This window comes from Thunnus albacares, chromosome 19 (genome assembly GCF_914725855.1).
Source record: "Thunnus albacares chromosome 19, fThuAlb1.1, whole genome shotgun sequence".
In the NCBI taxonomy this organism is placed as follows: domain Eukaryota; kingdom Metazoa; phylum Chordata; class Actinopteri; order Scombriformes; family Scombridae; genus Thunnus; species Thunnus albacares.
The window spans coordinates 3,437,490-3,449,659 of NC_058124.1; the positions used below are offsets into that span (position 1 = coordinate 3,437,490).

The following is a 12,170-nucleotide window of genomic DNA, read 5'->3' on the forward strand; positions in this document are numbered from 1 at the left end:
GTATATGTATGCCTGTAAATCACTGAAAAATATTAATAATTCACACATTTAAAAATGTTATGGTGTAAAGACATAAATGAGATAACGTGTGAAATCCCTACATCAGTACATTTAACTAGTTTTCTCAGCTTATCTCCACATGATGTATAAATAAAGTTATTTTACTACTGAATAAATAAAACATGCTGGTTCAGTGTATTCACAGATGAGCAGACAGACTCCAGAGGCAAAGAAAACAGCAGAGTAAGATATTAGATTTTATTTTTTTCCCCATGTTTAAACATAATTCAGAATAAAATGAGACAACCCTGTAGGCTACATGTATACTCATATGTCTCTATGAGACATAGGTGTTCTTCTGTAATTAGCTATAGCATAATTCCTATAGCAGACATCTGTTCATCAACCCTCAGTTTTAAAGCCCATTTGTAAGAAAATGTGTTTATCTGTGGAATGACCTTTAATGTCAATTAGACAAATGTGTAAGGATTAGGAGCTTTTATGTTTTATGTTAGTACAGTCACCGGACTTGAGCTGCACTTGAACATTCATCACTTGACCTTGACTAGCTAAAATCCCCCCTGGTGGGTCTGGGCAGGTTTAAAGTGCTTGTGAATGACACTTGTATTTTGGCATCACATTTACAGTGTGGATAGGTCAGCATGTGTCATATCAACACAAGTCACATACTCAGGCTAATGGGAAAATGCTGCAGTTGTATTGTGAATACAAGGATTCAAAGTAGTAGTAAGTTTTGGCTCTCAGAGATACATGCAGTCGATGAATATGTACAGTTCTAACAGCATGAAGTGCAAACCAGGAGGCTCTCATAATATTTAAAATAGCAGTATCCAAAATAGATTCCTGTACTTCATTCTAAAGTGCTGGATAATCCTCTCAAACTTTAACCTTTAATGATGGGAGCCTTCTGTTGTTCCCCTGAGCTTACCCTGAACTTTAAGGGGAAAAGTTCACCAACTCATGTGCCCTCTTCAGGTAATTTAGAGTAGCTGGGGACATCTGGCTCTGGGCATCACATCAATTTAGGGCCCGGGGTAAAGAGATTCCCCACATCCAAAAATTGTTCATGACCTGGCTTTGAACCCCCAAGGCCTAAAGTAATCAATCAGGGAGGGAATATATCTGTGCAAAAGCCTGCTGCAGGGCTACTGTAGTGAGGTGCCATGGACAGAGAAACTATGTTCCTGTTTACAAGGTTAGATTATTGTAAAGAAGTGCCAAGAAGTATATTGTTATCTAAAACAGAAAGGTCATGTTGTTGTTGTTCGCCTCAGTCGTTTGTCAGGAATACCTGGAGTGAGTGGCTCAGCTGCTGGAGACAGTTCCATGGAGTATTTACTCACTTGACACAGGAAATGTGAAATATATTCTGGACATACTATTTCAACACATTTTAAGTAAGATTAAAGAAAAAAACATGCAACTGAGACAAAAGACAATCTGGGTAAGTAGAGAAATATTGAAATAGTGTAAAAACAAATGTTTTAAGACTGTGCTATTTTAAACAACTAAAATATGTGTGCCTGTTTTTATGTGCTAAAAATGTGTGGTATTAGAAGGTGCTTCTGATAGTATCTGCAGTATTGGTAACAATTTAGTTAAAGTCTCCCTATTCGGCATTTATAGCAGTATATAAACATTTCATAAATGGTTTATAACACACTGTAATATAAGCAGATGTAAATGTTTAATGATATTTTTGTCATCTGGACACTAATATAAAATATGTCTTCTTAGGAGAAGTTATAATCGCATTTTACATTAATTAACATTTAAAAATGTAATTATAACTGCTTATAACTGCTTATAACTACATTAAAGTGTGTTATAAATGTTTATATAAATACTGCTTATAAACATATATAAATGTGTTGCTAATGTGGTCTCTTAAAAGCTCTTCATTAATTAAATTGAAATTTCTGTCTATACTATCATATCAAAAGAATAACAAACTAATGATTGACATTTTTTGACAAGATCATCTTAACTTAAAGCCTAATTACTTTTCTTCCTGGTGCTTTCAACCAAATTATATGTTTAATGTTAACATTGCCATGCTGACATAATGCAATTAAAAGCAACTCATTTACATAGGAAAAGTTTAAGGCTTAAAAATATGTTATTCACATAACTGCAATCGTTTATCTTTTCATTTTTAATTCATCATTCATCATTGTTCAATACCTCAATTTATATAGATCTGTATTTTATATATTTTTTAAGTGATAAATACATGAATATATGTAAATACATTTTATATATATACATTGACTTTTGTTAAGTCAATATTGCTGCATTCTTTTAGCGTCTTTATACATTTTACATAAATAAATCCGAATAAATTTCATGTTTTTAGTTTGCGTGATGCTTTTCTACAAAACCATCTATTTTTAGCTGTGCAAAAAAGATTTCGATAAAAAAATTCTACAGTTATTTTAATTAAAAATACATTAAATTAAAAAATTTTAAAAAAATAATTGGTTAAAATTTACGGAGTGATCATTAGAAATATAAAACTCACTCCAGGAAAAACACTTGGCATTAATACAGTCCGCTCAGACGGCAGATTGTTTAGGTATTGACAGGCGACTCTGTCTGATGAACGCTTAACAGTTTGTCGACAGTCGTTTAAGAAACTCCAAACAAGATTAGTCTATTGGCAAGGACATCACCTCATCAAAAAGTTAAACTGGTATCAAGCCCTCTTTGCAAGAAGATTTGCCTCATAGGACCTGCCTCTTACCAGCTGTTGCATGTTTGTCACATCTACTTGTCACATACTCACACTTATCACATGAATGGAGTCAGTAATCCTATGTTAAGCCTTTTTAACAGTTCATCCGGACAGATAATAAGAATTAAACATTGATCATTCATTTTTGTCTGTATGTAGTTCTTTATTTTGTATGATTAAGATTTAAGATACAATGATTTTTACAGTTCCAATTCAGTTATTAGTGGTAAAAACATTTAGATACTTATAACGTGTGCATAATTCTAATGAGTGAATATACTATATTACCACTAAATTTTAGTAATAGACTTATTGCCAGTAAAAAACAAAAAATAAGAGAGAAATGATTTATTATCAATACAATACTAAATATATGACTCATTAAAACTTTAAGTCTAGATAGAGTGGGAGTTACAAATTGTTGAACATCTCATATTTGGGTATTTTTAATAACCAAGCACCCCAAAAGTAATGTGAATAACCAGATTTTTAGGTGTCTTATTATTATACAGGAAATTACATCACTCTTGATCACTATAATGAGCCACATATAGCAAAACCTGTCTGTCTTACATTTCATTCTAGCACTGTCTAAATGTGTTTAATAAGTAGAGGCTTAGCTGGTTGACCTTTCCATTGCGCCAGTGTTTAATGAGGTACTAATTAAGCTTGCCAAAGAAAAGGTCCAAATAAACAACAATATCAGACTGTAGGTCTTTTGTGGAACATCAGATGACTCTCAGCGGTCACCATGTGGCAAATGTTAGCTCAAAAACAAAGACAAGCTGTTAATATTCTGCAGAATAAAGATTTATCTTTCAGTGATATCACAAAAATAGAAGAAAAAAAAGTAGTGTAGTGTAACATAAAAGAAAGTATGTCGGCTATAGGTGCGTTCTGTAATTATAGCGATCACAAACTAGATAATCTTCACTTAGGACAAAGTCATTTTCAATCAAATAAAAAGTTACAAACACTCAATTCACTTTTTTAATTTTTTTTTTTTTTTTACTGTTTTTAGATTTGATTTCATTGCAGCTTTGCATTAAAGCTATAGAGTATATGTAATTTTAACTAGTTTATGTAACATTTACATTGAACCCCCATATAAATCAGCTATATGCAGGGAAACATTAATTACACATATGCACTGTATATATCTTCATAACTGCAAATATAACTACTTGATATGAAAAAAAGTCTCCATATTCACTGTGTATGATTAATTTGTAACTATCTGTAATGTGAATGGTTGATATGTAGATAGTGTGTGATAATTTCAGTTCAAAACATCTTTAACTTAAATTAAGACATTTAGAATTGCAAGTTAGTATATAGTTGAAACCTACTCAGTTTACATTTTCTGGACTGTAAATTACAATAGTTTAGTATATTTTTATTGGGTTTAAATAACAATGCAGTTCTTGACATCAGAAAGAAAGTCAAAAATATAAGGTGATATGTAAACCTGCTTTTAATTATGATAAATTATTCTTGAATCCTCCAAATAGCCTTTTAGGTGTCAGCTGTTTATACTGTATGTACATTTCCCAAGTGAACTTGTTCATATGCACTCCTGCATCCTAAATTAATAAAATTGAGGTATTTTATATTAGTAAAAAATTAGTTTGTGAACTAAGGATACCTGTAAATCAATCAATTTGACCAACAGAATCTTTAATTGATACACATAAAGATGTCTTTCCTAAATGGTGAATTTGATTATGTGTCAATACACATGTGCTACTTTATTTTTGTTAACAAATTAAAAATAATTTTTTTTATTTGCTTCAGTAATTAAATGTTAACAGAGTAATGATATTTACAACAGAAATGTAGGAGCTTTATATACAGTATGAGCTGCTTACTGTGATAATTTACCACATCTACCTGTAAATTGGTGCTTATAGAAAGAACATGAAGCCTTGAAGATGGCAGTGAATCTGGCAGTCTTGAATGTGTAAGGCAATAAAAAAATGACTAGTTACATTAATGCTACTGTAAAAAAAAAACAGGACATATGTGCAATAGTTTGTATATGGTTGGTTTTGATCTTGTGAGTAACTTGGATATGAGCATTTCAACATATTATTTGAACAAAGTGTCCAGTTTTCATCACATTGACACACCTAAGCATGGCAAGCTTTTGACAACAAATTGAAGAGGTAATAACTAATTAACATATGGCATGTGGATTTCAGTGAAATCAGTACTATGTGTTAGGTTTTAATGATATGTGTGTGTAAATATATGGGTGTGTGTATGGGTGCAGAAAGCTAAATATTTAACTAAATAGCATAACAAACCAAACCAAAAGCAGGCGTCAGGAAGGGAGAGCAGAGAGAGAGAATGACTACAGCCGTGGCTGAGTTACTGCAATTAGTCATCTGCAGGGGAGAGACACAGATTAGAAACAGATATAAACTCCTATATGACACCACAGGGGCCATCACAGACTCTAAAAAGTACTTTCAAACCTTTAAAGTCCTATGCAAACTGTCTAGGGTACACGTGTGGGAATGTTGTTGGTGTGATTCCTAAGGGGTCTAGATTTGTTCATTTTGTACTTGGATGCTTCATTAAAAGCCAGTATCCCTTCATTTAACAGAACTGTCTACTCTATCTCAGCCTGTTGTGTAGTATGTGTGTGATCCACGGAACACAAATGCATTACTGTCAATCAAATCGTCTTCACAACTGCTTCACAACTAATGAGATTAAAAAGCTGATGCTCCGCTGTCAGACTTGTCACTGCAACACACTTAAGTCGCTTGAAATGTCATAATATATCTTGACACATAATGACTTTGTCAGGCTTTTAGTCTCAGGGTCTCCACCCGCATTACAGGATTATCAACACCCCGTGTTGAAAATGAACTAAACAAGCGCTTAAAGATATACGGTTGTGCAAATGATAATGATATAGATTTTTTATTTAATGTATTTTATTTTTTTTTTAATCTGAAAAATATGTGTCATAGGGACAAAGTGTCAGATAACATTATGAGGTTAAAATGTGATATATTTACCATTTATTTAGATCATGTCACACAAGTGCAAGTGTAAAAACATCCTAAATTTACTTTAAGTTCCTACTGGAAGCTGTGTTCAGTGTGAGCATTTTAGGTAGACCACTGCTGTTTGTTTGTTTTTTTTATTGTAGGGAGGCCCCTTCAATTCATGTGTTTTCAGTCAAATGCAGTCTAATTTATTGCATGCTAATTTCACATTCTGGAGGACGTGAAAATGCAGTGCAGTAAAATACAAATGATTTTTATTCTCAGTGTATAATGAGGAGACATACAGTACATTGATTCTCTTTAATCAGAATTTAGAAATCTCAGTAATCACATTGCTCACATATAAATTGTTATATAGCTTTTTGGCTGAGTTACAAACAATCTGCTATTGATAATAAGGGTAAACAATTAGATAGAAAATCTATTTTAACAGTCAAAAATATTTTTTTCTGTAAATCATACGAATTGGAAATGCATTACATTGGAAATTATTACATGCGGAAATGAACTGTTACTTAACAGGTTAACAGGTTGTTCATATCACTTACTGTGGTCTGTTGAACAGAACTTTGGGCTTGCATTGGCATGTTTAAGTTTTTTTTGGGGAAGGCAATGTCATTTGGAACAATGATTTAAAAACTGAAAAGAGAAAAAAGTTTGTAAAGTTAGATTTTGCTGAGTGAAATGCTTGTGGCTTCTCTCAGGCTTAAACTGAAGAGTGCTAAGGACTCTTATAGGGGTCTTGGATATAGCATAGTCAAGCAGGGTAATATTAGTATTATACACATTGACTTCATATTGAACAGAAACCAAAATAACAAAATTCAGTCAAGATCTTCAAAATATATGGCCTTTAGTAGTCAGAAGTGCATTGGAACCATGATTATCCGTATTTCTTCATAATCCCATACAGCAACAGTATTGATCGTCTCTTCTTTAAAGACGTGATGGCAAGCGTGCAGACTGGCTGCGATTCAGGGTTCAGATAAGTACAAGCAGCAGGGATTTCAAAGCCAAAACAGCACGCATCTTTTCTCAGACTTCGCCATGTGTTCACGCATTCACATGTCTACATGTTTCGGGTCCATCACTATGATCCATGTAACTAACACGATGTTCCCTGTTCTGGTATGTGGTAATCTTAAGAAGATAAAAGACATTGCGTGATCAAATCTTATCTCGACCACCTTTAAACGACTATTGAAGCAGAAACAAACAAAAAACAGTTCATGTCCTGATTGTGATGTACATTACATTAATGTTCACAGATACTTTGGAAAGAGTCCATTAAGACTCTATTGACCAAGACCTTATTATTTCATTCACCCTTGGGGCTCTTGGTGATATCATGGGTGATTTCCGCTTCAGTGTAAAGGCAGAATTCAACTATTTAAAAAAACAGGTATATCATCATTTCTTTTTTCTTCTAGGATTAATTCAAATTTATTTCCATGTTCCTGAAAGCAGAAAACTAAAATATTCCATACTCAGCTTTTCAAATTCTCTAATTGCCTGGTTCGTGTGACACCTAACAAGAGCTTCACAGGTTGAAAATGGTTGAGAAACCCTTAATTATTCATTTTCACCAAAATAATTCTATGTTAACTGAGTAGCAAGCATGCATTTTCTTTAGTATTGTACATTACACAATAACAAGTAAAGGCATGTATTAATTTATTTAATTCTGCTGTGACTTGTGTTTAGAAGTAATTTCGGTAATACAAAGGGAACTAATAGACCAGCATTGACAACAGTCTTTTTAACAATTGTATTCAGCAAATTTTCCACAAGGGTGCCAATGACTGAACAGGACTCTACATAATATCAGTATCATAATAATACTGTAATTATGATAGATTGTTTTCAGAATTAAAAATCCGTTGTTTTTTAAACTATTTTTCTCAAATTAGAACTTAAAAATAAATATTTAAAGTAACAAGGTGTAATTGTAGGAGTGAAAAGTGAAAGTAACCACATAAATTAATAAATTCTAGTACAATTAATATGCTACATAAAATAGTTTGATTTAATGCTAACTGTTTTTTGCAGTTTAATTCATAAGCTGGAACAAGCAATCAGCAGGCTCTCCATTTTTGATTCTCTTTGGGTTTGTTGTCTGGTTGTTTAGTTAGCAATAGCATTTCTAAAAACCACTTCATAGAACAACCTGTTACAGTGAAGTATGAAGAAATGTTGCTACATTATTGAAGAAAGCATTATGAATCCCAACAGACACACAGCACCGCCATAAGGCTTATCCCATCTTCATTGAACAGGAATCCTAATCAATAAGGCTGAGTATAGCTGGTGTCTGGGATAATAGGTGTATTATCTGAAACAGATCACGCAATGTGTCGCTCAGTGTGTCGCTCGCATGTCTTACATTGTGGGGAAACAATATTGATTTTGCAAGTTATACTCACTGGCTATTTTAGGCTGAAAAGTCATCAAAAACATTGTGAAAGAAAATGTGTTTTATTTTATACAGTTTCAGTATGTATAGTATGGATTGTGATGTGTGGGGGGGGGTCCATAATTTCAGTGTATTTCAGCTTGTTAGTTTTGTTTATTTTATTTTATTTTTAAAATTAAAATATATTTTTTTTAAACTATTTTAATGTTGATCATCTTGCTAACAATACAGATAGTTAAAATTGAGTTTGTTATCAGATTTTTATATGCCCAGTAATCTATATAAAGTTAGTTTTTATGTTGTTTATTCTTTTAAAAAGTTTTCATTCTTCTGAGTATTTCTGATGTTAAAATACTGTTAAGTTGTTCATTTTCCAAAAGCTTTGCTGTAGGGATTAAGTACATGCTCCAGTCTTAATGGTAAAGTCAATTTTATGTCTTTAAATCTCAAACCCCTTCATAAAATCTTCTTAGTGTCATGACATTCCCTAACTAGTTGGCAGGAATAATTATATGTCACTGACCTAAGCAAGCTTGTTTGAGGATTCTGTTTAAAATACCCACAGGATAAGCAAGAGGGTTAATACACAAAGGTTAAAGGTTAAAGAGTTAGGAAAGATGTCAGGGTTAAGAGAACTACTAATTCTTTCGTGATATGAACAAATGGCTTTAAAGTTAAAGTTTTTTTAAACTTTTTTTTACTTTTATTGGAACTTTTCTTTGCTTTCTTTAGAATTGTTTTCCGCTCGCTGGATGTTATAAGATGGTTATTTACTGTAGGTGCAACATGCAAGATCTTAATCTGTGACATCGCCCCTGTCTGTGGCACTTCGAGGATTTGTGGAGTGTAAGATTAGAGCTCTACGTCGTCATAAATCTCTGCTTCCCAATTCGGCTGGGTGGTGGCGGGTGGGGCAGTTGTTAGGTGTAGTCTGTGGTCTTTGGCTTTGGTGGGTAAAACGTTTGTACGTCTACGTAGGGTCAACCTCTATGAAGTTTTCTTTTCAGGCCAGGAAACTTCTAATAAATACTTCTAACTTCTAATTGGCTTGATGCTCTTTCTTAGACCTGACTTTTTTAGAACCTTTTAGAAGATTTTTCTTTTTTGAGAACAGAGTTGACCTATCATTTTTATGGTGCTCTGCTGTGGATCTCCATGATGAACTACTGCATACCAGACATGTATGAGATGCCTCACACTGGGGTGGGAGGCTGCGCGGTGCAGGGCGGTGGGGAACACTGCATGTACCCAGGTGAGGGACCTGTGTACAGACACTGTGATCCCCAGCCACTGCACCATCCGCCCTGCATGGAGCAGGCTTGGCCACCCAGCCAGCACTACTCTTGCTCGTACGCTGGTGGTCCTCCTGTTTTTAAGAGTGAGTTCTGCAGCATGGAGATCCCTCTTAGTCATTTCCAATATCAACCTGAATATTTCCCTGAGATCAAACCAGACTTCTCACACCTGCAATGGATGCAGGAGGCGCACAAGAAAGGTATGACGTCCTGATTGCGATTGTTTACATCTTCTTGGTGATAAGGTATTTTTGGGTGGATAGAATTGCTGCATGTACATGTTCAAGTATCGAGTTTAAAATTGACGGATGAAATTGTTTCCACCGTTTTGTGGTTGTCTCTCTGGATTGTGTGTGGAGAATATCCATGTTTTTTTTTTGTTAATTAGTGATGACTCCTCCTTGATCAATGAATCAATGATGTCTGGGATTTTCAAATTAAGTCTGATAAGCGTAAATCCAAGACTTAAGGCGTCATGCAGTGGCAGGTCTGTAAGCAGGACTTGCTGCATCTGATGCTCCGGGTGTTTGACCAAGGCGGGTGGGGGTTCCTTATTGATTGATGGTGAGGGAACAGAAGGCTGATGCAAGATGAATTATTGCTTTCTTCACAAACCCCAAAAAAGTATTGATCAGTTTGTTAACTGCCAGTCCCAGAGTCTGCCAGAGGTCACAGCAGAGAACTCATTAAGCTGAATCCCAAAACTGGGCCAGGTGTTAACTTGGTTAGTTTACTCAAAGTGACAGTTATCTGTGGAAGTCGGTGCTAATCAAATATTAAGTGTTGTACTAATAGACATACAAGAATCAGCCTTTTAAATCTCCCTGTGTGACTTTCTGAAACCACAGCATTTACACCCACAACTAGATGTTACAAACTGACACAAAGGAATAGTGTTTTATAAATGTAGGTATAGCCTCTGAACCGTCTCTTTGATCCCCAGCAATGCATGCTATTTCAGTTTCACTTTTTCCTACTTGAAAAGAAAATAAGCAAAAACTAATACATTTTCTAACACCATCTAAAATATTGTTGAAAATACATTAAAAAAACACACTTACACCAGTAAATGAAACACAGCAGTCATGAAAAATATTACAAGAGTGCAAATCCAGTGATCGTATTAAAATAAAATCTAATATTTTTTCTTCTCCCCAGGGTACATACCAAGTTACCTGGACAAGGATGAGCTATGTGTAGTGTGCGGGGACAAAGCTACAGGCTATCACTATCGCTGCATTACCTGTGAGGGTTGCAAGGTAACACAAGCGGCGAGTCTTCGAGTGAATTGTAGCAGTAAATTCATTTCGTCGTCATCATTTGAAAGCAGTTCTAAGCATGTGACTGTCTGCTCTCTAGGGTTTCTTCCGGCGGACAATCCAGAAGAATCTCAACCCAACCTATGCATGTAAGTACGAGGGGAAATGCATCATCGACAAAGTGACCAGAAACCAGTGCCAGGAATGTCGCTTCAAGAAGTGCATTGCGGTGGGAATGGCAACCGACTGTAAGTCTTAAAGGCAAAGTTAACATCAGTAGTGATACTCCAGCCAAGATGATGTTGATTTGTCGACTTAAAGATGTTTCGTCTGCTTCATGTTGTTTTGTCTGCTTCATGATGTTTTGTCTGCTTCATGTTGTTTCGTCTGCTTCATGTTGTTTTGTCTGCTTCATGTTGTTTTGTCTGCTTCATGATGTTTTGTCTGCTTCATGTTGTTTTGTCTGCTTCATGTTGTTTTGTCTGCTTCATGTTGTTTTGTCTGCTTCATGTTGTTTTGTCTGCTTCATGATGTTTTGTCTGCTTCATGATGTTTTGTCTGCTTCATGATGTTTTGTCTACTTCATGTTGTTTTGTCTACTTCATGTTGTTTTGTCTGCTTCTTGATGTTTTGTCTGCTTCATGTTGTTTTGTCTACTTCATGTTGTTTTGTCTGCTTCATGTTGTTTTGTCTGCTTCATGATGTTTTGTCTGCTTCATGTTGTTTTGTCTGCTTCTTGATGTTTTGTCTGCTTCATGTTGTTTTGTCTACTTCATGATGTTTTGTCTGCTTCATGTTGTTTTGTCTGCTTCATGATGTTTTGTCTGCTTCATGATGTTTTGTCTGCTTCATGATGTTTTGTCTGCTTCATGTTGTTTTGTCTGCTTCATGATGTTTTGTCTACTTCATGTTGTTTTGTCTGCTTCATGTTGTTTTGTCTGCTTCTTGATGTTTTGTCTGCTTCATGTTGTTTTGTCTGCTTCATGATGTTTTGTCTGCTTCATGTTGTTTTGTCTGCTTCATGATGTTTTGTCTACTTCATGTTGTTTTGTCTGCTTCATGTTGTTTTGTCTACTTCATGATGTTTTGTCTGCTTCATGTTGTTTTGTCTGCTTCATGATGTTTTGTCTGCTTCATGATGTTTTGTCTGCTTCATGATGTTTTGTCTGCTTCATGTTGTTTTGTCTGCTTCATGTTGTTTTGTCTGCTTCTTGATGTTTTGTCTGCTTCATGTTGTTTTGTCTACTTCATGATGTTTTGTCTGCTTCATGTTGTTTTGTCTGCTTCATGATGTTTTGTCTGCTTCATGATGTTTTGTCTGCTTCATGATGTTTTGTCTACTTCATGTTGTTTTGTCTGCTTCATGTTGTTTTGTCTGCTTCATGATGTTTTGTCTACTTCATGTTGTTTTGTCTGCTTCATGTTGTT

The 12,170-nt window shown here is 34.7% G+C and overlaps 1 protein-coding gene across 4 annotated transcripts in view; it reads left to right on the top strand.

The window, feature by feature from the left end:
- Positions 1 to 12,170, top strand: part of thrb (thyroid hormone receptor beta) — a 126,449-nt gene that overhangs the window by 103,464 nt on the left and 10,815 nt on the right. For 2 of the 4 annotated variants that reach the window (XM_044336038.1, XM_044336039.1), the window contains exons 5-6: positions 10,642 to 10,742; positions 10,843 to 10,990. In XM_044336038.1, coding sequence (XP_044191973.1) covers positions 10,642 to 10,742; positions 10,843 to 10,990 — 249 coding nt within the window. Of the gene's footprint in view, positions 1 to 9,328; positions 9,684 to 10,641; positions 10,743 to 10,842; positions 10,991 to 12,170 lie in introns of those variants that run through there. The other 2 variants (XM_044336040.1, XM_044336041.1) reach the window with 2 other exon arrangements.